Source organism: Oryctolagus cuniculus, chromosome 18 (genome assembly GCF_051225735.1).
Source record: "Oryctolagus cuniculus isolate XC-2025 breed Fujian yellow rabbit chromosome 18, ASM5122573v1, whole genome shotgun sequence".
Lineage (NCBI taxonomy): Eukaryota > Metazoa > Chordata > Mammalia > Lagomorpha > Leporidae > Oryctolagus > Oryctolagus cuniculus.
Window position 1 is genome coordinate 60,940,185 of NC_142884.1, and position 22,672 is coordinate 60,962,856.

A 22,672-nucleotide genomic window follows, 5' to 3' on the forward strand; every position below is an offset into this window, starting at 1 on the left:
ATTTGGGGAGTGAACCACCTGATGGAAGACCTCTCTCTCTCTCTCTCTCAAGTAAATAAAAACATCTTTAAAAAAAAAAAAAAATCTGCCTTTCTGCTTTCTGGCCGCTCAGCCATTACTATGTGTGAGACCTACTGAGGTGTCACCCTAATCACTTGTGATTTCTTGAATCTTAATTGGAACACAACAAAATTCATCTGGGAGGGAACAGGCTCTCTTTCTGCCTCTGTTTGCAGCACCCGGTCCCACCTGAGTCGGCTTTTCAGCCCGGAGCCATCACACCGGGTGCCTATTGCTTAAGTGGACAAGGCTAATCCCAGGTTGCTACTAATGGTGGCAAGGGGGCGGTGTCAGGAGGGTGACAATCCCCCTCTGTCTCCAAGCCCCGGGGTGGGGAGGGGGAGCTAGAGATGGATGGAAGCCAAGGGCCCACTCCGAGTTCCTGGTCTCCCCTACTCAGGGCCACTTCCCCTCCGCAGGCCCAGCCGCTGACGGGTAGAGGACTCATCTCCTAAGAGTTTAATTAGGTTGCCATGGAAGAGGCGCAAAAGGTCCTGGCTTCGTGGGAGGCCTGGTCTTTCAGAGGCAGCATGGGCTGGCTGGCAGGTGCTCCTCCCGCAGCCGTGGTCTTCTGAGTGCCTTGGAGTCACTGCAGCCCGCACCCTAGGCCTTTGGGGTCAGGTCTCCACGTAAACACCAGGCTAACTGAGCCCTTGGTACACTCCAGCGCCTCTGGCCCTGACCCAGCCTCAAGCTGATGAAAGCTAAGGACCCTCTGCCGCGGAGCGGCGTCGGGCGCGCATGGCGATTTTTTTCCCCGCACCTTCCAGTCTTCATGGATCCCCGAACTACCACGGACCCCGGGTTTGGAGCAGCCTCGGGTGTTAGGAGAGAACGGATTGCTGTAGCGGGTCCCCCTCCCCAGGCTGGGCTTTGGAGGGGACGCATGGGGTGGGCCGCCGGGATCCCCGGGCGGGCGGCGCCCCCTGGTGTTTGTGTCGGGGACCACGACGCGGGGTGGAAGTAGGAGGCTAAGGACCCGCAGGAGGCGCGCGACATGTGCGACCCTGTTGGCCACACTAATTCCCACTCCCGTGTCTACCGTGGCGGAGGAGCTCCTGCGCGACGGGCCCGGCAGCCAGGACTCGCTCCCCCACGACACTCACTCAAACCCGGTACTCGGGCGAGGTCTTGGCTCGCGAGGCCCGAGCGGGGAGGAGCCGGGCCGGGGGCGGCCTGGCAGGAAGCGGCGCGTACCTTCCGCTGCCGGAGGAGCAGGTGGCGGCCGTGCGGGCCCGGGCCCCAGGCTTCCTGTGTGCACGCCCGCCCGCTACTGTTTCCCGCCAGAGCTGGTCGGGCCGCCCGGGCAGGCCCTGCCCGGTCCCATGGCCCAGACCCCCGACGGCATATCCTGTGAGCTGCGAGGTAAGTGCTGGCCCATCCCTTCCACTTGGCCGGGAGGAAGGAGGACGGCCCCTAAACCAGAGGCTCCCCAATGCCCCAGGGGAATCGGCCAACGGTTCTCTTTGCTCCTCTGGAGCTGCCGCCCCAGATCATCCTACCCCTAACTTGCTGATCCAGAGATGAGCCCCAGGCCTCGGCCCTGCATACCTGGGTGTGAGAGGACCAGGGCCACCCAATCAGGCTGCCTTTCGCAGGTGAAATCGCCAGGTTCCTGTGGCCCAAGGAGGCGGAGCTGCTACTGAAAACCTGGCTACCCGGCGAGGGTGCTGAGCCAAGTCATGTCCTGGTATGGTGGGCCAGGGGCAGAGCCCAGGAGGGCAGCCGGGACCCGCCAAAGAGCCTCTTGCCCTGCCTGGAGTATCAGGCTCTGCCCCCCCCCCCCAACTCCCCACCAGGTGCTGCTGCGATGGAGGGCCTACCTGCTGCACACCTGCCTCCCACTGAGGGTGAGTTCCCATGCCTGCCCCCTAGACTGCCTCCGCACAGCTGGCCGGCTGGTCTCTGTGGGCTCCCTTGATGGTGGGCTTGAGCCTTGGGCTCAGCTGACCCAGGCCCTCCTAGGTGGACTGCACGTTCAGCTACCTGGAGGTCCAGGCCATGGCCCTGCAGGAGACACCCCCTCAGGTGAGCCGTCTGGTGCCCTACCTGGGCCCGCAGCCTGGTCTGCATCCCAGCCCTCAGCCCAGGCCCACAGCCCTCCCCCCGCCCCGCCCCCTGCCAGGTCGTCTTTGAGCTGGAGTCCCTGCCTGATCTGGTCCTCGAGTTCGCTGGCGTGGCTGCCCTGGAGCAGCTGGCGCAGCACGTGGCCGCGGCCATCAGGAAGGTCTTCCCCCGCTCCACCCTTGGGTGAGGCCTGGTGGCTGCAGGGGCTGGCAGGGAGGAGGGCAGCAGAGGGGATGCGCCCCCCTCCCAGGGCTGGGAGTCCTTGCCCCCTTCTCCTTTACCCCTCCCTCAGGAAACTATTCCGGAAGCCCACGCCCCCCTCCATGCTGGCTCGGCTGGAGCAAAGCAGCCCTGCAGATCCTGCTGCACAGGGTAGCCCCTGCGGTGAGTCAGGCGGGGCCTAGGAGACCCCTGCAGCCCCCAGGCCCCAGAGCTGGGGGGCTCCCAAGGTGAGCAGAGCCACTTACAACCGCCACCCAGCCAGGGTCTGATCATTCGCCCTCTGCCGTGCCCTTGGCACCTCCGCAGGAGGCTTCTTGGAGACTTACGAGGCTCTGTGTGACTACAACGGCTTCCCTTTCCGAGAGGAGATCCAGTGGGTGAGGGCAGGGCCCGCTCTGCGAGGGAGGGGGCACTAGGAGACATCTGGCCACCCACGTGCGCTGAGCCCCTCCCAACCCCTGGTGGCCCCAGGCCTGATGTCCACACTTTCCTCTCAACCAGGATGTGGACACCATCTACCACCGCCAGGGCTGTCGCCATTTCAGCCTAGGAGACTTCAGCCACCTTGGCAGTCGGTGCGTGGCCTGCCAGCGGCGCGGCGGGAAGAAGGTTCCAGTACCGCCGTTCCTGGACCTGGCGGGAAGACGCTGAGCTCTGCCCCTGTCCCTTCTCCCCACCCAGGGACCTGGCCTTGAGTGTGGCTGCCCTGTCATACAACCTGTGGTTCCAACGGCTGTCCTGCGTGGACATGAAGCTGGTAAGGAGGGAGGGGCCGGCAGCGGCCCAGGGTGCGGGATGAGGGTGCAGCACCCTGAGCCACACCCGCTCTGGTCCTCAGAGCCTTGAGGTCTCGGAACAGATTCTGCATATGATGAGTCAGTCGTCCCACCTGGAGGAGCTGGTGCTGGAGACCTGTGGCCTGAGGGGGTGAGCACAGGGCAGGGCAGGGCTTGGGGGCTGGTGGCCAGGAGAGGGACCCCCGTCTCACGCCTGCATTCTGCTCACCAGAGACTTTGTCCGGCGGCTGGCCCAGGCGCTGGCAGGGCACTCCAACTCCGGGCTGCGGAAGCTCAGCCTGGCCGGGAACCTGCTGGATGACAGAGGTAGGGCTGAGCCTGGGGGACCGGGCAGCAGGTGGCTGGAGGCGGTGACACTCACACGGGCGCCCCTCCCCCAGGTATAGCTGCGCTCAGCAGACACCTGGAGCGCCGGCCGGGAGCCCTGAGGAGACTCAGCCTAGCACAGACAGGGCTGACTCCAAGAGGTGGGCCCAGCAGAGGGTGCGGGTGCGGGTGCTGTGTGAGGGGTGGCGGCACAGCGAATCCGGGGCATCGGCAGTCAGCCACGCCCTCCACCACCACCAGGAATGAGGGCTCTGGGCCGGGCACTGGCCACCAATGCTGCCTTCGACTCTGCCCTGACCCATCTGGATCTTTCTGGAAACCCCGGGGCGCTGGGGGCCTCCGAGGACAGTGGGGTGAGTGTTCTCAGGGTCAGAGACTGGGGTGTCCTGCGCAAGCACTGGTGACTCCCCCTCACCCCAGCTTCCCAGCAGGGCCTCTACACTTTCCTGAGCCGCCCCAACGTTCTGGCCTTCCTGAATGTCGCAGGCACGGACACTGCCCTGGACACTGTGAGGGGGTGATCAGCGGGGCGTGCTCGAAGGGGCGGGGAGGGCTCGGGTCCACGGGGCGGTGCCACCAACGTCCTCCTCCCGCAGCTCTTCGCGGCGCTGTCCCGCGGCTGTTGCGCCACCCTCACCCACCTCGACGCCTCCAGGAATGTCTTCTCCCGCGCGTAAGAGGGCCGGGGCGCGGCGAGGGGAGGGGAGGCTGCCGGGCTCCTCCCTGCGCCCCGAAGCCCACGACTCCCGCTCCCCCACCCCCAGGAAGGCCCGGGCCGTGCCGGCCTCGCTGCAGCTCTTCCTCAGCCGCGCGGGGACGCTGCGGCACCTGGGCCTGGCCGGCTGCAAGCTGCCGCCCGACGCGCTCAGGTCAGGATTGCTGCCCCACCCCACCCCCGCATCTTGGCCCTGCTTTCTTGCTGTGTGCCCACACCCTAGGGCCGGCCCCCTTGCCCAGCTCCCTCTGTGACATCCCCTCCCAGGGCACTTTGGGATGGCCTGGCTCTCAACACGCACCTCCGCGACCTGCACCTGGATCTCAGCGCGTGCGAGGTGAGTGCCCCGCCCCGGAGATGTGGGCTCGCGGAGGCGGCACATGAGAGTGGGCTAGGAGGCAAGGGAAACGAGCCATCGGCCGCCTCCCCGCGCCCCAACCCGAGGAAGGGTGCTCTGAGCGCTCCCCACACTCCGCCTCCAGCTGCGCTCCGCGGGCGCCCAAGTGATACAAGACTTAGTGTGCGACGCGTGCGCCGTGAGCTCCTTGGACCTGGCAGATAACGGTTAGACCGCCCGGGAACCCATCCTCCCATCATTCCCCCCACCCCATTCCCAATTCCCACCCCACTCCAAAGCCTCCATTTTGCCTGACCCAAGCCGCCGTGACCCAGGCTTCGGCTCAGACATGGTGACCCTGGTGCTAGCCATCGGAAGGAGTCGGTCCCTGAGACACGTGGCGCTTGGAAGGAACTTCAACGTCCGGTGCAAGTGAGCCCCCACCCCACACCTGGGACTCCCAGCCGGCGCTCCCGCCACCCCCTCCAACCGCAGCCCCCGCCCACAGGGAGACCCTGGACGATGTCCTGCACCGGATTGTACAGCTCATGCAAGACGACGACTGTGTGAGTTCCGGGGCCCTTGTGGGGTCCCCAGGCAGCAGATCCCTTCTGATCCACACCTGTGGTCTGCCCTCCACCCTGAGCCCTGACTCCATCCGTCAGCGGCTTTCTCTTAACTCCAGCCTCTGCAGTCTCTGTCTGTGGCCGAGTCGCGGCTGAAGCTGGGCGTCAGCGTGCTGCTCCGGGCGCTGGGCACCAATCCTAACCTGACAGCGCTGGATATCAGCGGCAACGCCATGGGGGACGCGGGGGCCAAGATGCTGGCCAAGGCGCTGCGGGTCAACACCAGGCTCCGGTGGGCGGGGTCGGAGGGTGGAGCCAATGCGTGGAGGGCGTGGCGTGGAGGGGCGGGGCTAATGGAGCAGCTAGTGGGCAAGGCTGATAGACGAGGCCCGCGGGTTGCGTGGGTGCTTGCCGGGCTCCGTCCGGAACTGAAGCCCTGCTGGACCCAGGTCTGTGGTCTGGGACCGGAACCACACGTCTGCTCTGGGCCTGCTGGATGTGGCGCAGGCCCTGGAGCAGAACCACAGCCTGAAGGACATGCCCCTGCCGCTAAATGACGTGGCCCAGGCGCAGCGCAGCCGCCCGGAACTGACGGCACGTGCAGTGCAGCAGGTGGGGTCGGCTTCCCCGCCGCGCGTGGCGCCGTGGCTCCGCCCCTCCCCGCGCCGTTTCTCAAAAGCCCTTGCCTGCAGATACAAGCCTGTCTCTTGAGGAACAGCCGCAGGGACCTCACCTCTTTTGACCGTGTGTCCCGTCGTCAGCCACTGGGTCTGGTCTCTCTCCCCTCGGAGCAGGTCATTGTTCCCTCCCCCAACCTTGAGTACCTACAGGAGGTGGGAGGTCGTGGGTAGAGGGATCCAGGGTCCTGAGGGGTTGACTTTCCCGGGGCAGGGGCCTGCGTCCTGCTTTCCAGACAGGTTCCTCTCCTTGGCCTGGAGACAGCCCCCCTGCTCCTAAAATAGCTCCCGAGGAGCACCCTGGCTCCTTGAAGCGTACACACAGGATCTCTTTTAAAGGCAGAAGGGACTTGAAGTTTCCCTGTGGCCCCTCCGCAGTGCGCTGACCTCTGTAAAGTCAAACCCAGAATCTCCTCTGACTTCATCTCTCTCCAACCACTCGCGTTTTCCAAGATGTTCCTGCCTCTCCATTCTCAAACCTCACTTTCCTCTTAGGTGTCAGAGCCCATACGCTTTTTTTTTTTTTTTTTTTTTTTAATTTAAGCCAAGTTTTTTAAGATTGACGTATTTATTGGAAAGGGTTAGGGAAAAGGGAGAGGAGAGCTCTTGCATTCGCTAGTTGCCTCCCCAGGTACCTGGGCTAGGGCCCGCTGCCTTCCCAAGGTGTGCCTTGTCAGGGAGCTACATTAGAAAGTGGAGCAGCTGTGGCTTGAGCCGATGCTCCGATATGGGACGTCGGTTGTTGCAAGCCGCGGTTTCACCTGCCTCGCAGTGCTGGCCCTGCAGAGTCCAGGCATCTTGCTCCAGGTGGGCCGCAGGGGCTTCATGCTCTACACACTTTCCAGTGACTGCATCATGTTCCAGAAGCCCCATTCCTGACACTGCAGCCCAATCAGCGCTGGTGTCCAGTTACCAAGCGCTGTGACGGAGGTGGGGCTGTTAGATGCCACCTCACTGGAGCCCTCCCAGTCCTCCTTGGTCCTGTCTCTGGACACACGCAAATGTGTCACCCTACTTCCCGTCGTCCAGTTCTGTGTCTCCTCACTGCTGCCCCCCCCACACACATCTGAGTTTGTGCTCTATGTAAGAGCTTCTAAAACACAGACCTAACAGCTCCACTCCCTCCTTGCCTGTTAGGAGAATTCACTAAAATGAACCTGAGAAAAACACTGCTCTTCCTCTGTGAACAGACGAGGGCTGCTTAGTGACTGGGTTGTCTGTGTGACCTCAGGACCCTGGGAGAAAGGCCGGAAGGGTCTGGGAGAGTGGGAGGGGACTGGGCTGGGACTGACCTTGACTCCTCCTGCCCCCCCAGGAAGTGAATGAACTGTGTCAGTCAGTGCAGGAACATGTGGAGCTCCTAGGCTGTGGGGCCGGGCCCCAGGGCGAAGCTGCTGTCCACCAGGCCGAGGACGCCATTCAAAATGCCAACTTCTCTCTCAGTGTGAGCACCCCCTCCACTCGAGACCTGTCCCCTCCTCGCAGGCAGCAACTGGCAACTGCTGTTCCTCCTTGCCCCCCCCCCCCAGATCCTCCCCATCCTCTATGAGGCTGGGAGCTCCCCAGGCCACCACTGGCAGCTGCAACAAAAGCTGGAGGGCCTTCTGGGACAGGTGGGCGAGGTCTGCCGCCAGGACATCCAGGTGAGGTGGGACTCCGTGCTGCCGGGCCCACTTCTGCGTGCAGGCTTGACCGTGATCCCCTGAGTCAACGTGCTGTGGGGGCTGGAGCCTTAAGCCAAGTGGTCTGGGGCTTGGACACTCACCATGCTCTGATCTGTGGCTCAGGATTTCACTCAGGCCACACTGGACACAACAAGGAGCCTCTGCCTGCAGATGCTACAGGGACCAGGCTGGAAGGAGCAGCTAGAAGGAATCCTGGTGGGTTCCAGGGGCCTCCCAGAGCTGCTTCCAGAGCAGCTGCTGCAAGATGCCTTCAGTAGGCTCAGGTAGGCGGGATGGGCTGGGCTGGGCAGCGCTGGGCAGCGCCGGGCAGGGCCAGCACGCTGATGTCTGCCCTTTGCTGCCATCAGGGACATGCGGCTGTCAGTCACAAGGACCTTGGCAGAGAGCATTGTGGCTCAGGCTGTGGCAGATCTGAGTGCTGCCAGGGATCGGCTGGTAAGGAGTGCTGTGCACATGTTTCCATGCACACGCGCGTACACACACGGCGACATGGCCATCAACCTTGTATGGACCTTCTGGGGTCATGTAGACCAGGGCTATTTCAGGATTGTGGCTTAGCATTGATAGTCATGGCTGAGGCCCCACCTGCCCGTCTCTGGACTGTTTGGTATTGCAGATGGAGAGTCTGGCTCTGAAGGCACCTGTGGTGATGCCCCCTGCGCTGCCGGCACTGGATGGAGATGAGCCCAGCCCCCTTGGGCCTGGGGAAGTGGACGGTCTTTTCTTCCCTGAAGAGGAGGAGGAGGAAGAGGAGGGGAAAGAGAAGGTAAGTGGCCCCAGAACACTGGGCTTACAACTCCCTATCTTCCCACCTTACTCTGGAGTGTGGAGGGTGGGAGAGGGGTCTTCCAGGGTTGTGCTTTCCCACCCTTTGCTGAGTTTTGCCCACCCCACCAGGATGTCAGTAATCCACCAAAATGGCCTGAGCCCAGCCACTGTCCTCAGCTGCTCTCCTCCACTCACAGTGAGTTAGGTTCTTGAGGGCAGGGGGTCTGCTGCCTAGGTGGGCGGAAGCTCCGTTAGACCTGGACACCAGACACATTCCGGTCCAGACACAGCCCTGTTCCTGGTGCTCTCCACCCCGTGCAAAGCTGAGGTCTGCTGTGGTCAGTATAGAATGGGACCTGAGCAGACCAGCACCAGGTTCCCAGCTCTGCTCGCTGCCCCTTCCCCCGCCCCTCTCCCTGCCCCCAGGACGCGCATGCTTGGCTGCGATGCGGAGCCGCGCGCTCGGGGCCGCGCTCAGCACCACGGACAGCGGCAGCGGGGGAGGGGCGGGTGGGGGGGCGGGCGGTACAGCCGGGCCCCTCCCCGCGCCCTGGGCGGGTCCCCCGCCGCCCTAGCGCCTCCGCCACCACCTCCTCGGGTTCGGCGCTCGGTGCTGTTCTGGTGCTCTCCCCTCAGGTCCTGCTGAGGAAGCGAAGCCGGAGCCCGAGCTGGCGGCTCCGGGGGAAGATGCGGAGCCACAGGCGGGGCCGTCCGCGCGCGGCTCTCCAAGTCCCGCCACCCCCGGGCCCTCGGCCGGCCCGCTGCCGCGCATGGACCTGCCACCCTCCGGGCAGCCCCTGCGCCATCCGACCCGGGCCCGGCCACGTCCGCGCCGGCAGCACCACCACCGCCCGCCGCCGGGGGGCCCCCAGGTGAGCGCCCTTCCCCCTCCCCAGCGCTCGCGGAATCGGGGGTCATGGGTGGCCCTGTCCCTCCTTACGAGTGATGGCGGGCAGGGAGGTGGGTTGTGGGGACCCAAGCCGCCTTGGTTGTGTTTGCCACTGCGATTGTGTCCTGGCTTCTTCCTGGCCACCCCCTACCCCAGGCCATGCCCATGCAGGGTCATGGATGCGCGGGTTGCACTCGGGCTCGGCCTCGGTGCAGGGCTCCCCCTCAGGGTGGCCCGCGGCATCGCTGGGTGTGCGCGAGAGGGTGTCTGTCTTGCCCTCCCTCTCCCAGGGTTACTGAAAGGTGTTGGGGAGCGGGGCTCCGAGACAGTCCCCGTCTGCTGCACGTCCAGCGGTGTATGTGTGGAGAGATGTGTGTGGGCTGGGTACCGGCGAGGGCAGTAGGCACTTCCCGAAGGTGGAGGAAGGGAGGAGCTGGCTTGAGGCCCCCCAGAGGGTCTGACGCAGCAGCCGGCATCTCTGAGCAGGCAGCAGGCCGGGTGGGGTGGGGGCAGGGGTACTGCAGGGAACTGTTTGGAGCAGAGGAGGTGGCAAGTGGGAAAGTGTGACCCGGGGGGCGCGTGGGTGCCAGCCTGCCGGTGACCAGGTGGCTTAGGGGGCACAGAATACAGCCTGGGACAAGAGGGTTGGGGGCCAGGAACTGGACAGCTGGAAGGTCCAGAGTCTGGACCTACCCAGGCCCGGCTGATGGACAGGTGGGGGCAGGAAAAGAAGCCAGCTGTGTTCAGTCCTGACCCTGTGGTGTCCCCCAGGTGCCCCCAGCCCTGCCGCAGGAAGGCAATGGGCTCAGTGCCCGCGTGGACGAGGGCGTGGAGGAATTCTTCTCCAAAAGGTTGATCCCGCAGGATCGCCTGTGAGTGAGGGGCAGCTGCGGGGGGTGGGGGGGTGGGGGGGGCCCACGGGCTTTCCCACTCACTGCCGGTTGTCCCCACAGCTGGGCCCCGGAGGATGACTCGGCCACTGAGGGGGGTGCCACTCCTGTTCCCCGAACACTGAGAAAGAAGCTGGGGACCCTTTTTGCCTTCAAGAAGCCTCGTTCAACACGGGGTCCACGGCCTGATCCAGAGACCAGCCCTGGGGCAGCTCCTCGCGCCCGAAAAACCACACTTGGGGACTTACTGCGGCCTCCAGCCCGTCCTGCCCGTGGCGAGGAGCCTGGTGGGGCCGAGGGGGGCACCAGCAGCCCTGACCCTGCCCGCAGGAGCCGGCCTCGATACACAAGGGACAGCAAGGCCTACTCGATGATCCTACTGCCTGCAGAGGAGGAAGAGGCGGCGACCCTGGGTGCCAGACCAGACAAGGTGAGGCCTGGGGCTGAGGGAGGTTCCTTCTAGAACTGAGAGCAGTGGGCTCTCTGCTGATGCAGGCATCTCTGTTCCCAGAGGCGGCCCCTGGAGCGGGGAGACACAGAGCTGGCCCCATCCTTTGAACAGCGGGTACAAGTGATGCTACAGAGGATCGGCGTAAGCCGAGGCAGTGGGGGTGTGGAAGGCAAGAGAAAGCAAGTGAGTTGAGGGGGCATGTGGCAGTCTGAGTGTGACATATGTGACCAGGTGGGAGGAGACTCATGGCAGAGATAGGTCTGATTAAGCCAGCTCATTCTCTCCCCTCCCCACTCAAAGGTCATGAAACTGTGTTTCCTTTTGGTGTGTGCCCTGGTATCTCCTTCTTGGACCCAGGAAGTCCTTTCTCTGCAGATGGCCCTGACCTTGCCACCTGTGCTTGAAACAGCCTGTCCCTCAGGGCTTCCTCTCAACACACCGTCCAAGCTCCTAACCTTGCTTCGCTGCCTCCCAGACCTCACCGCTGTCAGAGCCTCCTCCCCTTCCTCCATCCAGGCTCACTGCCACCTGCATTACGCCAGGCACCGCCTTAGCCACTCCTGCAGCTCTCTGGGGGCTGGTTCTGACTCCCGTCCTTGGCCACCCTGCTAGTGTCACTGATGTAGTTCTCATTAGTGACAAAAGTCCTATGTACTACCAGTTTAATAGCTTTCAGGAAAAACATGAAGCAAGACTTGGCCTCAATTCAGAAACACTGAAGTGTGGGAAGTGCATCCGGCATGTCAGAGACCGCATTATCCACATCTTTGAATGTGCACCCAGCCTGAGCTCCCAACAGGCTTGAGACTGCGTTTGCCATAGCCTTGTGCACCCCATGGTGGACATTCTGTGGCTGGATTATGAGGACAAGAAAAGGGGCAGCATTTGGTCCCGTGGTTAAGCTACCAGTTAGGACACCACACCCTAGTATTGGAATGCTTGGGTTTGAGTCCCAGACCCAGGTTCTCACTAATGCACACCTGGGAGGCAGCAGGTGCTGGCTCAAGTAGTCCTGCCACTCACACGAGACCTGGATTGACTTTCTGGCTTTGGCCTGGCCCAGCCCCAGTCATTGTAGGCATTTGGGAGTGAACCAGTTGATGGGAATTCTCTCAAGTAGATGTTTTTAAAATTCCTAAAAGAACAAGGGTTTGGGAGAGCAGGGCTGGGGTTTGATTCTTCTGTCTCCTACAGAGCAAAGACGGTGAGATCAAGAAGGCCGGCTCAGATGGTGAGTGGGACCTTGGGGTAGGACAGCACATTGATGGGGAGGTGGGTGTCCTTACAGATAGTCCCCAAGGCAGCTGCTTTCCTGGGGGAGGAGGGGAAGAGGCCAGGTTTTTCTTCCCTTTACCCCAAAGGTCTGGTGCCTGAGTTCCCAGCCCTGCCTTGCAGGTGACATTATGGACAGTTCCACAGAAGCCCCACCCATCTCCATCAAGTCCCGCACCCACTCTGTATCTGCTGGTGAGTGAGCGCCACTGTGTATGTTGGGGATGGTGAAGGACAGGCAGGAGGACGTCGGACTCCTGCTTACACCCCTCTTTCTGCAGACCCCTCGTGCAGACCCAGCCCAGGGGGCCAGGGGCCTGAACCTGCCACCTGGAAGACACTGGGGCAGCAACTGAATGCAGAACTCAGGGGCCGGGGCTGGGGCCAACAGGATGGTCCAGGCCCCCCCTCCCCTTGTCCCAGCCTAAGTCCCCGCAGAGCCAGCCCCTCTCCTGACAGCCTCGGTCTACCGGAGGACCCCTGCGTGGGCCCCAGGAAGGAAGGTAAGCTGGCACCCTACCCTCCACTCTAACCCTGGGTTGGGGACTGAATGAAGGTGGGAGGCAGAAGGCTGGAGTGGGGCAGCTGTTGGGACCGCACCCTGACCCCCGGCCTCCCCCAGATGGCCAGCTGAGGCCGCGGCCTCTGTCGGCAGGGCGGCGAGCAGTGTCTGTGCATGAGGACCAGCTGCAGGCCCCTGCTGGTGAGGGGGCACCTCCGTGTGTGTCTGAGTGCAGGAGGAGACGGGTCGGGTGGGAGGGAGGCTCAGGTGCTTGAAAGGAGCCCCAGGCCAGGGTCAAGGGTCGGACCAACCCTGCGAGTGCTGGCTCCACCTCCTGAACAGCGAGCGTGCCCAGGATGGGTGGGCGCGTGCACTGGAGGTGGAGGGCTTGAGACCGGATGGACAGCAAGTCCACACCGACTTACCCTGAGCCTTTCCGTGTCCCTCAGAACGGCCCCTGCGGCTGCAGCGCTCCCCTGTCCTCAAGCGCAGGCCCAAGCTGGAGGCACCCCCCTCCCCAAGCCTAGGTAAGAGGACTGGGAAGGGTGGCAGACGGCGCAGAGCAACGCTGACCTTTCTTCTCCCCCTCTTCCCTCACAGGATCCGGTCTTAGAGCGGAGCCTCTGCCCCCGGAGCCCTCCTCCAGCCCTGAGCGGAGCCCACCCTCCCCAGCCACAGACCAAAGAGGCGGCGGCCCCAATCCCTAATCCCCTCCTCTCCTGCCGCATGAGATTATTTTATTAAAAAACGCAAAGGAAGCAGAGTGTGGGACACTTTGTGTTCACCCCCAGGCTGCCTGCAGGACCCCCTCACACCTGGGTTACTTCGGACTCCAGCTGGGGCTCCGTCAGAAAGTGCAAGGCCCAGGCCATGAGCTGGGGAGGGAGCCTGGAAAGAAACCGTGGCTGTAGGTCCAGGCAGCCCGGAACAGGTGCCCGTGAGGATTGAGGCAGGCCTGGGCACTCACCTGGTGGCTTGGACCTGGGCACAGAGGGAGGAGCAGGGTGGCTGGTACTTATATTGGAAGGTAGAACCATCACGATGCCTTGTTGGAGGAGCCTGAAAGGGGGATGGTGTCTGAGGAGGACCCCACAAAGATCCCCAACCTGTGCAAGGCTCTCCCACCCCCACACCTTTCCCTACCCCCAGTGTGTGCAAGGCTCTCCCCACTCGTCAGCTGTAGAGGGTGTGCTCACCCACACAGTGGACTCCTGGGTCCCCTCCGTGGATCTGCTCCTTGGTTCTTGCTGTTGGTTCTTGGTGGACAGACCTAGCTCCTTGAACTCCAGGCTAGGTTTCTGGGACCTGGTCACAGGGGCCTGGTGTTGAAGGGGGACATGACTAAGGGGTGAGAGACTGGGAGTACAGGTCAGGAGTGAGGAACTGCCTGCCTGGCTGGACTGTGGGGAGCTGGGAAGAAGTGTGGGACTGGCAGCTGAGCAGTGGGCTGGCAGGGGCTGGCTGTTGTCCTGCACTGGGTCTGGAGTAGCCAAGGGCAGGGCAGGCTGAAGACTGGTGCTGGTATCACCTTCGTGTGATGGCACGTGCTTGGGTAACGCAGGTGTCCCTGGGAAGGTAGGGAATGGCTGTAGGCCCAGCCCTCTCCACTCGCATCAGCTGAGAGGCTGTGAGGACCAGCAGGCCTGCAGGGAGCAAGTTCATCCCACCCATCCCATCCTGCACCCCTCCACAGCGTTCCGCACAGCCCCGGAGCCCGATAAGCAGCAGTGAGGCTGTGTGCCTGAGCACTGCCTCTGCTGAGGGAGGGGAGGGGAGCAGGGTCTGGGAGTTCAGGGGAAGCTCATTAGCACTGTGGCTCTGGGCCCCAGTTCTTACCTTGCGGCCTGTGGCCTGGGCCCAGAGAGCTCAGAACTTGCTGCTCGTTCTCGGGGATGTGCAGCAACAGGCTGGGGACAGTGTACACGGTTTCCTCCTGTAGGATGTCAATTCTCAGCCTGGCCCTGCCCCAGCTGCTCACCCCATGACCCCTCCCCAAGGGAGACCCCAGACTGACCAGGGCCCTACAGCGTGAGGCAGCCCAGCGGGTGAGAGTGGGCGCTGCACAAGGGCCTGCCAGCACCAGGCAGCTCTCGGCCAGCCGAACGAGCGCTCCCCGATGCTCCTGGTCCTCCTGCACCTCATCCAAAAGCTGAGACAGGGATAGGCCTGGGGGCAGTGGTGGGCTCAGAGGGAAGGAACGCTGGGTTGGGCGGGGAGGGGCTTACTGAGGAAGCAGGAGGTGACGGCTGGAGAAGTAACTCCAAAGGGAGCTAGGATCACCGGGAAACCCCTACTAGTACCTGTGTTGGAAGAGGTACACTCTGAAAGGTGGTCCCTAAAGGAGCAGAGTGGACAGGCCTCAGGAGCAATCCTGAGACCCGTCTGCCCACATCTGTCATCCCCTAACTGGACCACACTTTACCCCAAATCCAATCCCAGACTCACTCAAGGCAGTCACAGAGCTTTTTCTGCACATCTAAGTCCTGGTGGCTGGAAAAAGAGGGTGATAAGCAGTCGTTGTTACTGGGGGCCCAAACCCTCCCACCCAAAAGGCCTATGGCAAGGCCGGCCAGGCACAGACGGCACAGCAGGTGGGGGGTGGAGGCATTACTTACCAATCCATCACCCACACCCGGGGCTGCTCTGTGGGCAGCAGGCTGAAGCGGTTCACTTGGAGGTAAAACTCTGCAGGCTGGAGGAGTGAGTTCAGGGATGAGTCTCAGGAGTTGTAAAGAAGAGCACGGGCAGTGACCCGTCCGAGGCAGCCTTACTACTCACCGTGCCGCCCTCCGAGACCTGGATGCAGACCCTGCAGTTCCGTAGCAGCAGCAGCCGGCCCTCGGCTCCGCGGAATCCGAATTCCTTCTCTTCCCTACGGCAAGCGTCACCCTCACTGCCCAGCCCGCCGGGACACGAGCCTCGCCCCTCCGCTCCAGGACCCACCCACCTGGGGCTCATAATCTCGCGCTCTCCAGCTGGGTTCCGGCGCCCCTCTCACCAGTCCGAGGTATCCAGGGCCTCCCGCGTCACCAGGCATCGGACACTGTGGGTCCCGTCGGACACAAGCAGCGTAGTCTCGACGTCAGACACGTTAGGGGCGCGGGATGGGCCCGGGGCCTCGGCGTCCTGCAGTACCTAACGGCGCCCACCGGCATCAATCCCACCATCCCTGGCCCCCGCATCGCCCTCCAGGCCCTCAGCAGGGGCTCACCTTCAGCAGCTGCCCGGCCCGTGGACTTGAGAGTAACTCTGACCCCAGGATCAGCTCTCGAATCCATGGCCTCAGGACCAGGCTCCCCGAGCCTGCCATTCCCGCAGGCTCAGCTCGCTGGGCAGCGAAGGACCAGCTTTCCCGCTGCCGCCGCGGCCCTGCCTCCCGACGGAAGAGGAAGCGCGTGTGATTGGGCGGGTCCTAAGGTCGAGGCTCCGCCCATGCCCCCCCGCGCATGCGCACGGGGGCGTCCCGGTCGAGACCCAGTAGTCCGGCTTGGTCGACCCCATGCTGGCTCGCTTACTGTTACCGCTGCATCTCTCAGAGCAGCGACCTGGCGTTTGGGCCGTTCGTCAGATTTCCGAAGTACCGGGAAGGAGGGGGCCAAGGGCTGGCCCAGACGGAGCGGGAGCTGGGGCCGAAGGTTGCGGCCGAGGGAGTTGGCCGTGTAATTTCGAGGGATTCAACAAGTTTCCTCATCTACAAAATGCGCAGTCTTGTGAGGACAGTGGAAACAGTACACAGACGGCGCTCAATCAGTGTCACTTCCCTCACTCTCACCTCGGATTGGCGGAGCCCGATTCCCTCCCACGCCCCGGCCGCCCGGACCATAACGTAATGACGTAAGAGCAGAGGAAGACTTCTCCACCCCCGTCCCCGTTTCCTAGGAAACGTGGAGTCCGCGTTCCGCTCTTAGTCGCTGCCCACTTGACGTCATGGTCCGGATGGGAGGGCGGGGCGGCGCGGGCGGGCCGGCCGGGCTGTGCACCTGCGCCGCGGCGGGCCGCCGGGGGCAGCGTCGCCGGCCCGCCCGGCCCCGCCATGGCCAGGCCGCAGAGGACTCCGGCGCGCAGTCCCGACAGCATCGTCGAGGTGAAGAGCAAAGTAAGGGCTCCTCTGGTCCCGGCTCCGGCCTTGACCCTAGGCGCTCCCGATTCCCTCTCTCCCCTTCCCGGCTCCTTGGTCTCCATCACCTCTTCCTCTCCTTCATCCTCTGTGCCCCTTCTGCCGTTTTGCTCTCCTTTCCCCATCCACCCCCCTTCCTCCCACTGCCGGGCTCCGGAGCCCCTCTGTGGCCTGGGTACCTGGCGAGAGGGGGAGAAAAGACCTTGGACAGCGTCCCTCCAAGTGGAGCCGAGATCGGGACGTCAGGCGACAGCCCTCTCTTTCTCATCCTTGCCAGCCTGACCTGTGGTGAGAAGGGGGCGCGGGCTCCGTCCTGATCCCTCCTCTCTCCCCACCCCCGCTCTTCAGTTTGATGCCGAGTTCCGACGCTTCGCGCTGCCCCGCGCTTCCGTGAGCGGCTTCCAGGAGTTCTCGCGGTTGCTGCGTGCAGTGCACCAGATCCCGGGGCTGGACGTGCTGCTTGGCTACACGGATGCTCACGGTGACCTGCTCCCCCTCACCAACGACGACAGCCTGCACCGGGCCCTGGCCAGTGGGCCCCCGCCACTGCGCCTGCTGGTGCAGAAGCGGGGTGAGGAAGATGGGGTACCGTGGGCAGCCTCTGGGTTACGCTGACAGCAGGTCTGTAAGGGTTAGTCCCGAGTCAGGGTGCCCAGGCTTCACCCTCTGCAGTCCCTGCCCTTGGCCTGACCTCCAAGTGGTAGGAAATAGCTACTGTTCCCTCTGTGAGGCGCCCATGTGGGAGGGCAGGGTCTCTGATCTCGGCACCCCCCTCTCTCCTGTAGCAGAAGCTGACTCCACTGGCCTAGCTTTTGCCTCCAACTCTCTGCAGCGGCGCAAGAAAGGGCTCCTGCTGCGGCCCGCGGCACCCCTGCGCACCCGGCCTCCCCTGCTAATCAGCCTGCCCCGAGACTTCCGCCAGGTCTCCTCAGTCATAGATGTGGACCTACTGCCTGAGACGCACCGGCGGGTGCGGCTGCACAAGCACGGCTCCGACCGGCCCCTGGGCTTCTACATCAGAGATGGCATGAGCATGCGTGTGGCACCCCAGGGCCTGGAGCGGGTTCCGGGCATCTTCATCTCACGCCTGGTACGTGGGGGCCTGGCTGAGAGTACAGGGCTGCTGGCGGTCAGCGATGAGATCCTCGAGGTCAATGGCATTGAGGTGGCTGGGAAGACCTTGGACCAAGTGACGGACATGATGGTTGCCAACAGCCACAACCTCATTGTCACTGTCAAGCCTGCCAACCAGCGCAACAACGTGGTGCGAGGGGCCTCTGGGCGTCTGACAGGGCCTTCCCCTGTGCGGCCTGGGCCTGCTGAGCCAGACAGTGACGATGACAGCGGCGACCTGGTCACTGAGAACCGCCAGCCTCCCTGTTCCAATGGGCTGTCTCAGGGGCCCCCATGCTGGGACTTGGACCCCAGCTGCCTCCTTCCTGGTGCCCACAACTCTCTGCTCTCCCTGGATGACCGGGAGCAGGCCGGCTCTGGCTGGGGGAGCGGCACACGAGGAGATGGCAGTGGCTTCAGCCTCTGACAGGCAAGGATCAGCCCCTTGGCACTCAAGGCTGCTGGGACATGGCAGGGACTTCAAGGTGGGGGCGGCTAGCTTGTTCACAGGGCCCTCTCGGCCTGGGGAACATTAAATGTTTTCTACGAATGCAGTCATGGTCCTTCTGTGTCCCACCCCAGCCTCCTCCTCAACCTCACAACTTGCTTCTGCTCCAAACATGAGGCAGGATGAGGGCCGCAGGGAGACCTGTCCTGTCCTCAGGCAGAGAGTCGCCGGGCTTGGCATTTCCAGGGTAAGAAAAGCTCTTATGGAAACTCTACCACGTACAAAAAGTTTAATTTTGTCAAAGGGGCCCAAGGCTGGGATAGCCCTTCCGTAGTCACTGGTGGCTGGGAAGAGTGCTCCGGAGATACTGCCGACCCCACCGCCCTGTAACGGGGCCCAACCCTGCACTGCGCAGCCATGTTGCGATCTGTAGCAGGAACCTCCTCGCCACGACCCCCACACAGGCTCAGGCATCCATCTTCACGAAGACTTTGGGCTGGGAAAAGATCTTGATGGCTTCCTCTACCTGCACGAGCTTCCGGTCCAGCTCTGCACGGTGGCCCTGGGCCTTCAGTGAGTCTGCCCCAGCGGGCAGCAGTATTAGCTCCCGCAGCAGCTGGCTCTGGCCTACAGGGGGCAGAGGCGTGAGTGCTGGACAGGGGCGCGTGGTCCCTTGTGGGTTCCCTGCCCAGCCCCTCCTCGCCTGGTACTTACTCTGGAGCAGACTGTCCAACGTCTCCAGCCGCTGGCTCTCAGGCATGAGTGTGTGCCCAGGGGGCATGCTGGGATCTGGCTGGCCAAGCCTGCGGGCCTCAGCCTCCCGCCGCCACAGATCCCTGCGCTCCAACAAGCTGTGGACGAACAGGCTCAGGGTTGAAGACCCCAGGGCAGGAGCTGGCTTCCACCCGCCACAGGCACCCTTTACCCTGAGGCTCGGCTAGTGGGACCTACTATTGGGGCACGTGGCCTTTCTGTGTGGCATTGTAGCGCTCCTGGGCTTGCTGCTGCTGCTCCAGCACCTGTGCCAGGACCTGCAGCGAGCGGGAATAGCGCCGGGGGGCCTTCTTGGCGGCTTGTGCATTGTGACTAATGAAGTCCACACCCAGGCCTGGCCCCTGTAGGACATAGCAAGGGTGATGGTGGCTGACGGCACTGCTGGGCCCCTGCACCCACCTCCCCTCCCCTGTCCAACCACCTCCCGGCCCCTACATATCATCTCACCTTAGTTTTGGGACCTTGTGGGCTTAGCTGGGGACTGGGGACACGAGTTGGTGGGAGGCCAGGGCCGCAGCGGGAGTGCGCCCGTAGGAAGTTGACAGGCTCTGTCCCAGAGGCAGGGCCAGGCTCCTGGGGGCGGGGTGCAGCAGAGGGAGCAGCGAGACTGAGGTCAGGGTCTCCAGCCACAGGAGCATGCCCTGTCCCTGCCACTCGGGACTTCTCTCTCCCCGTCCCTGCAAGCCTGTTCCCTCTTGAAGGGGCACTGCTCCTCATCATCACCTTTCTTCTACCTCAGTCCTGGTCCAGCTACCACTCTCTGCTCTCCTTCCTAGCTGTGCCTCCTGGCTGTAGTCCCTCCAAGGTCACGGACGACTGGCCTCCAGGCCCTGGAATCCAGAAGGTCATTTCTTTGGTTTCCTTGTGCTCAGCCTGATGGTCAATAACGCTTGGGTCTCACTCTGAGATCCAGACCTGAGTGTCCATCTGCTACCTGGACACAATCCCACCCCCTGGCAATCCCACAAATGCTCCAGCCTCAGACCATCCACGGGTGACCTTGTCTTTTTTTCTCAAACTTGCTCATCCTTCTGAGATCTTGGGTAGAAAAATGGTGCCGCTATATACGCAAGACCAAATCCTACCATGATACCCCTGCCCTACCCTTCCACTGTCCTCAAAGTAAGCGTTTGAAAAGTGTCTTCGGGGTGGGCATTTGGCACAGCAGTGAAGACCCTGCCTGTGGGGTGGCCATGGTGGTGTAGTGGGTTAAGCTGCCGCTTGAGATGTCGGCATCCCATATCAGACTGCCAGCTGAAGTCCTGGTTGCTCACTTCCAGTCCAGCTCCCTGCTGTTGCACCCTGAGAGCCAGCAGATGATGGCTCAAGGGCTTGGGACCCTGCCTTCTACTAGGGAAACCCAGATGGAGTTCCAGGTTCCTGGCTTCTGCCTGGCCCAGTCCCAGCCACAGGATGGAAGCTCCCTTTGTTTCTGTCTCTATATCTCAATCTGCCTTTCAAGTAAATGAAAATAAGCAGTCATTTTTGAAAATACCATAATCATTAAAAAAGGGCATTGCTTAGGATGCCTGCATCCCCTATCAGAGTGCCTGGGTTCCAGTCTGGGCTCCACTTTTCATTCCAGGTTCCTGCTAATATACATCCTGGGGTGTGTGTGGGGTTGTGTGTGTGTATGTTTGTGTATGTGTGTGTGTGTAGCAGGTGATGGTCAAGTACTTGAGTCCCTGCCACCCATATGGGATTCAGTTCTGGTTTCCTGGCTTCAGCCTGGCCCAGCCTCAGCTGTTGCAGGCATTTGTGGAGTGAACCAATGGATGGAGGATCTAGCATTCTCTGTCAAATAAATCCAATTTTTCCAGAAAGTGGCTTAGACAGTTAAGACCCCATGTTCCACATCAGAGTGCCTAGGTTCCATCCCCAGCTCTGGCTGCTGACCCCAGCTTCCTGCTAATGCAGACACTGGGAGGCAGTGGTGATGGCTCCTGGCCTGGCCACTGTGGGCATTCGGAGAGTGACCCAGCACATGGGAGCGCTCTGGTTCTCGGAAAGGAGGAGGAAGGAAGAAGTGGAGAAAGAGAGCAAGGGAGGGGAGGAGGGAGAAAAAAAGGGAAGCGGCTTGGGGGTCCTTTATGACGTAGCTCCGGCTGACTTCCTGGCCTAACCTCATGCTTTTCCCCTCTCCCAGTGGGAGCCACACTGCTAGCAGAGAACCTGGCACCTTCACTGCCTGCTCCCGCTGGTCTCCGGACTCCCGCCTGTGAGGTTCCATCTCTGTGGCATGTTCTTTATTTTTTTTTCTTTTAATTACACTTTGCTTTTTTTTTCTTTTCCTTTCCTGAGGCAGAGAGACGGAGCTCCCATTGCCTGGTTCACTCCCCAGGTGCCTGTAATGACTGAGGCTGGGCACCAGGAGTGCGACCCACGTCCCTCAGGTGGAGCAGCCTTCACCACTGCCTCCCTGGGGTCAAAGAGCCGCAGCTGGGGACGGAACCCAGCATCCACCCTGATGTGGAATACAGGCTTCCGAACCAGCGTTTGCACCACTAGGCCACACGCCCGCCCTCTTTCTGGAATATTCTATACTACTCTCCCCTTGCCCAATCCCTACTTGCCATTCATGACCAGCATAGCCATGACCACTTCTGAGAAGTGACCCCAGCCCCACGCCATGACAGCATCAGGTGCCTCCCTCCCCACAGTGCAGGCCAGGGTTCGGCTCCTTGGGGCGGGTACCTGCAGCTGGGCCTTGACTCGAGACTCCACCTTGTCATACTTGGGTGAGCGCCACAGAGCCTTCAGCGGCTGGGGCTGGCCCTGCTCCCGGCCGTGGCCCTGCTCCCGGAAGCGTCTCTGGATCTCCTTGATCCGCCTCAGGTTCTCCTTCTCATGGTCTTTAGGGTCCTTCCCTGGGGGAAAGGTGCTCCCAGGCTCTGCCCTGACCAGCTCCCTGCCCGCCCTCTCCAGAAAGATCTCCCGGTTTCTGTGTCTGCCAGACGCTGTCTACACACCAGACCTCCCCTCGCTCCCCTGCCTGCATGTAAATCTCCCCTCGTTATTTTCTGTATTTTTTCAGTAAATACCCTGGATCGCCTCATGTCTTCACTTACTGCCTCCCACCTTGCCTACGACCCTGCTTTCCTGGCACCCACAAGGCCTGCCACACAGGAAACACGTTTTGATGCATGAATTAATGAGGTTCCCTCCCGCGGGAAACTGACGCTCAAGAGAGGCAAAGCCTGGGCCCAGGTCAGGGAAGGGACAGCCGCTTTTGATTTCCAACTGCCTCACTGCCCCTTCTGCCGGACTTACTCTTGGGCGAGACCCGCGGACTGAGGGAGATGCCCTCGAGCTGCAGCAGCACGCCCCCTACGCCTCGCCAGCCACGCTCCAAGATCTCTCGGCCTCCGGGCCTGATGCGGGGCCCGCGGGGTGGGGTGGCGTCCGGCTTCAGCGCGTTTCCTTCGAGGCGGCCCTGGGCTGAGGGGCGGGACAGGGCCGAGTGCGGAGCTCAGCGGTGGAGCGGCAGGCGATCCCGGGCCTTGCCCCCTCCGCAGCACCCCCGACTCACCTGAGGCCGGCCGCCGGTAGTAGTCTGGGCAGAGCGTGGGGTCTGGGGGGATGGGCCCCGAGATGCGGGACGGGCCCTCGCACATGCTGTCCTCGACGCCCTGCAACGGTGCACCGAGGCCTGCCAGGCTGTGCACCTCCCGCCCGGGACTCCCTTCCCCAGCCCTGCGCCTCCTCCCTCCACCTAGACCCAGACCATGGCAGTGCCCCCCATTCCCGGCCCCCTTCGTCTCCCGCCCCGCCGCTAACCCACGTCCCTTCGGGGTTCGCGGCCTCTTCCCGGTAACCCCCGAGCCCGGCTCACTCTAGCAGTTTTGCCGCCAGCTGCAGCACCGCGAAGGGAGTTGCTGTTGCCAGGCAACGAATGGCTTCCGTCCCTGAGGTCAGGGGCAGTGACCCTGGCGCAAGGCCTTCTGGGGCTTGTAGTTCCAGCCGAGGGCAGGTGGGGCGACCACCAATTTCCCTTC

At 62.6% G+C, this 22,672-nt stretch overlaps 4 protein-coding genes across 17 annotated transcripts; 2 read left to right on the forward strand and 2 right to left on the reverse strand.

Moving 5' to 3' along the window:
* Window positions 1–358: 358 nt before the first annotated feature.
* CARMIL2 (capping protein regulator and myosin 1 linker 2) lies at window positions 359–12,983 on the forward strand. 5 transcript variants are annotated; one of them, XM_089320282.1, is made up of 39 exons: window positions 359–1,425; window positions 1,659–1,750; window positions 1,860–1,910; window positions 2,026–2,088; window positions 2,186–2,310; window positions 2,420–2,511; window positions 2,656–2,726; window positions 2,851–2,924; window positions 3,031–3,106; window positions 3,188–3,276; window positions 3,358–3,452; window positions 3,527–3,613; window positions 3,714–3,826; window positions 3,902–3,982; window positions 4,070–4,146; window positions 4,238–4,342; window positions 4,456–4,525; window positions 4,671–4,752; window positions 4,861–4,957; window positions 5,034–5,091; window positions 5,211–5,383; window positions 5,541–5,703; window positions 5,784–5,885; window positions 7,084–7,212; window positions 7,298–7,411; window positions 7,556–7,716; window positions 7,801–7,888; window positions 8,070–8,219; window positions 8,351–8,417; window positions 8,858–9,093; window positions 9,882–9,982; window positions 10,064–10,430; window positions 10,512–10,634; window positions 11,646–11,682; window positions 11,847–11,918; window positions 12,005–12,226; window positions 12,346–12,426; window positions 12,675–12,752; window positions 12,826–12,983. In XM_089320282.1, the coding sequence occupies exons 1-39, from the start codon at window positions 1,386–1,388 to the stop codon at window positions 12,930–12,932; spliced, it is 4,209 nt and encodes a 1,402-aa protein (XP_089176408.1). In that variant the 5' UTR covers window positions 359–1,385; the 3' UTR covers window positions 12,933–12,983. The 5 variants fall into 5 exon arrangements, with proteins under 5 accessions (XP_089176408.1, XP_051702892.1, XP_089176409.1 ...); XM_051846932.3 differs by having other exon boundaries at window positions 3,905–3,982; XM_089320283.1 differs by having other exon boundaries at window positions 3,209–3,276.
* Window positions 12,943–16,021, reverse strand: ACD (ACD shelterin complex subunit and telomerase recruitment factor). 6 transcript variants are annotated; one of them, XM_089320288.1, is made up of 13 exons: window positions 15,998–16,021; window positions 15,741–15,916; window positions 15,437–15,598; window positions 15,173–15,360; window positions 15,004–15,097; window positions 14,841–14,917; window positions 14,671–14,715; window positions 14,526–14,560; window positions 14,240–14,391; window positions 14,062–14,158; window positions 13,422–13,792; window positions 13,193–13,284; window positions 12,943–13,113 (listed from the first exon to the last, which is right to left on the reverse strand). In XM_089320288.1, the coding sequence occupies exons 4-13, from the start codon at window positions 15,181–15,183 to the stop codon at window positions 13,035–13,037; spliced, it is 1,053 nt and encodes a 350-aa protein (XP_089176414.1). In that variant the 5' UTR covers window positions 15,184–15,360; window positions 15,437–15,598; window positions 15,741–15,916; window positions 15,998–16,021; the 3' UTR covers window positions 12,943–13,034. The 6 variants fall into 6 exon arrangements, with proteins under 6 accessions (XP_089176414.1, XP_051702904.1, XP_089176413.1 ...); XM_051846944.3 differs by lacking the exon at window positions 15,998–16,021 and having other exon boundaries at window positions 15,224–15,360; window positions 15,741–15,995; XM_089320287.1 differs by lacking the exon at window positions 15,998–16,021 and having other exon boundaries at window positions 15,741–15,995.
* A 101-nt stretch (window positions 16,022–16,122) lies between these two features.
* On the forward strand, window positions 16,123–18,009 carry PARD6A (par-6 family cell polarity regulator alpha). 2 transcript variants are annotated; one of them, XM_008257468.5, is made up of 3 exons: window positions 16,123–16,321; window positions 16,691–16,913; window positions 17,128–18,009. In XM_008257468.5, the coding sequence occupies exons 1-3, from the start codon at window positions 16,259–16,261 to the stop codon at window positions 17,880–17,882; spliced, it is 1,041 nt and encodes a 346-aa protein (XP_008255690.3). In that variant the 5' UTR covers window positions 16,123–16,258; the 3' UTR covers window positions 17,883–18,009. The 2 variants fall into 2 exon arrangements, with proteins under 2 accessions (XP_008255690.3, XP_002711663.3); XM_002711617.6 differs by having other exon boundaries at window positions 17,131–18,009.
* Window positions 18,010–18,177: 168 nt separating this feature from the next.
* On the reverse strand, window positions 18,178–22,652 carry ENKD1 (enkurin domain containing 1). Of its 4 annotated transcripts, none has more exons than XM_008257470.5 (8): window positions 22,510–22,646; window positions 22,207–22,306; window positions 21,948–22,115; window positions 21,372–21,544; window positions 19,125–19,250; window positions 18,855–19,018; window positions 18,618–18,754; window positions 18,178–18,530 (listed from the first exon to the last, which is right to left on the reverse strand). In XM_008257470.5, the coding sequence occupies exons 2-8, from the start codon at window positions 22,289–22,291 to the stop codon at window positions 18,370–18,372; spliced, it is 1,014 nt and encodes a 337-aa protein (XP_008255692.1). In that variant the 5' UTR covers window positions 22,292–22,306; window positions 22,510–22,646; the 3' UTR covers window positions 18,178–18,369. The 4 variants fall into 4 exon arrangements, 3 of the variants coding, with proteins under 3 accessions (XP_008255692.1, XP_089176418.1, XP_002711666.1); XM_089320292.1 differs by having other exon boundaries at window positions 22,207–22,326; window positions 22,510–22,642; XM_002711620.6 differs by having other exon boundaries at window positions 22,455–22,576.
* Window positions 22,653–22,672: the final 20 nt, after the last annotated feature.

What these genes read in the sequence shown, in the direction of transcription:
- CARMIL2 (XM_089320282.1), top strand. Translation starts at nt 1,386, where the DNA reads ATGGCCCAGACCCCCGACGGCATATCCTGTGAGCTGCGAG. An exon ending in AACTTCAACGTCCGGTGCAA is followed by an intron (nt 4,958 to 5,033) that starts GTGAGCCCCCAC and finishes CCCCGCCCACAG; the next exon opens with GGAGACCCTGGACGATGTCC. An exon ending in CAAGAAGGCCGGCTCAGATG is followed by an intron (nt 11,683 to 11,846) that starts GTGAGTGGGACC and finishes CCTGCCTTGCAG; the next exon opens with GTGACATTATGGACAGTTCC.
- ACD (XM_051846944.3), bottom strand. Translation starts at nt 15,535, where the DNA reads ATGGCAGGCTCGGGGAGCCTGGTCCTGAGGCCATGGATTCGAGAGCTG. An exon ending in AGGTCTCGGAGGGCGGCACG is followed by an intron (nt 14,918 to 15,003) that starts GTGAGTAGTAAG and finishes TCACTCCTCCAG; the next exon opens with CCTGCAGAGTTTTACCTCCA. An exon ending in CCCAGGAGTCCACTGTGTGG is followed by an intron (nt 13,285 to 13,421) that starts GTGAGCACACCC and finishes TCCCCCTTTCAG; the next exon opens with GCTCCTCCAACAAGGCATCG.
- PARD6A (XM_008257468.5), top strand. Translation starts at nt 16,259, where the DNA reads ATGGCCAGGCCGCAGAGGACTCCGGCGCGCAGTCCCGACAGCATCGTC. An exon ending in TCGTCGAGGTGAAGAGCAAA is followed by an intron (nt 16,322 to 16,690) that starts GTAAGGGCTCCT and finishes CCCGCTCTTCAG; the next exon opens with TTTGATGCCGAGTTCCGACG. An exon ending in CCTGCTGGTGCAGAAGCGGG is followed by an intron (nt 16,914 to 17,127) that starts GTGAGGAAGATG and finishes TCTCTCCTGTAG; the next exon opens with CAGAAGCTGACTCCACTGGC.
- ENKD1 (XM_008257470.5), bottom strand. Translation starts at nt 22,291, where the DNA reads ATGTGCGAGGGCCCGTCCCGCATCTCGGGGCCCATCCCCCCAGACCCC. An exon ending in GAGTCAAGGCCCAGCTGCAG is followed by an intron (nt 19,251 to 21,371) that starts GTACCCGCCCCA and finishes CCCCGCCCCCAG; the next exon opens with GAGCCTGGCCCTGCCTCTGG. An exon ending in AAAGGCCACGTGCCCCAATA is followed by an intron (nt 18,755 to 18,854) that starts GTAGGTCCCACT and finishes GTTCGTCCACAG; the next exon opens with CTTGTTGGAGCGCAGGGATC.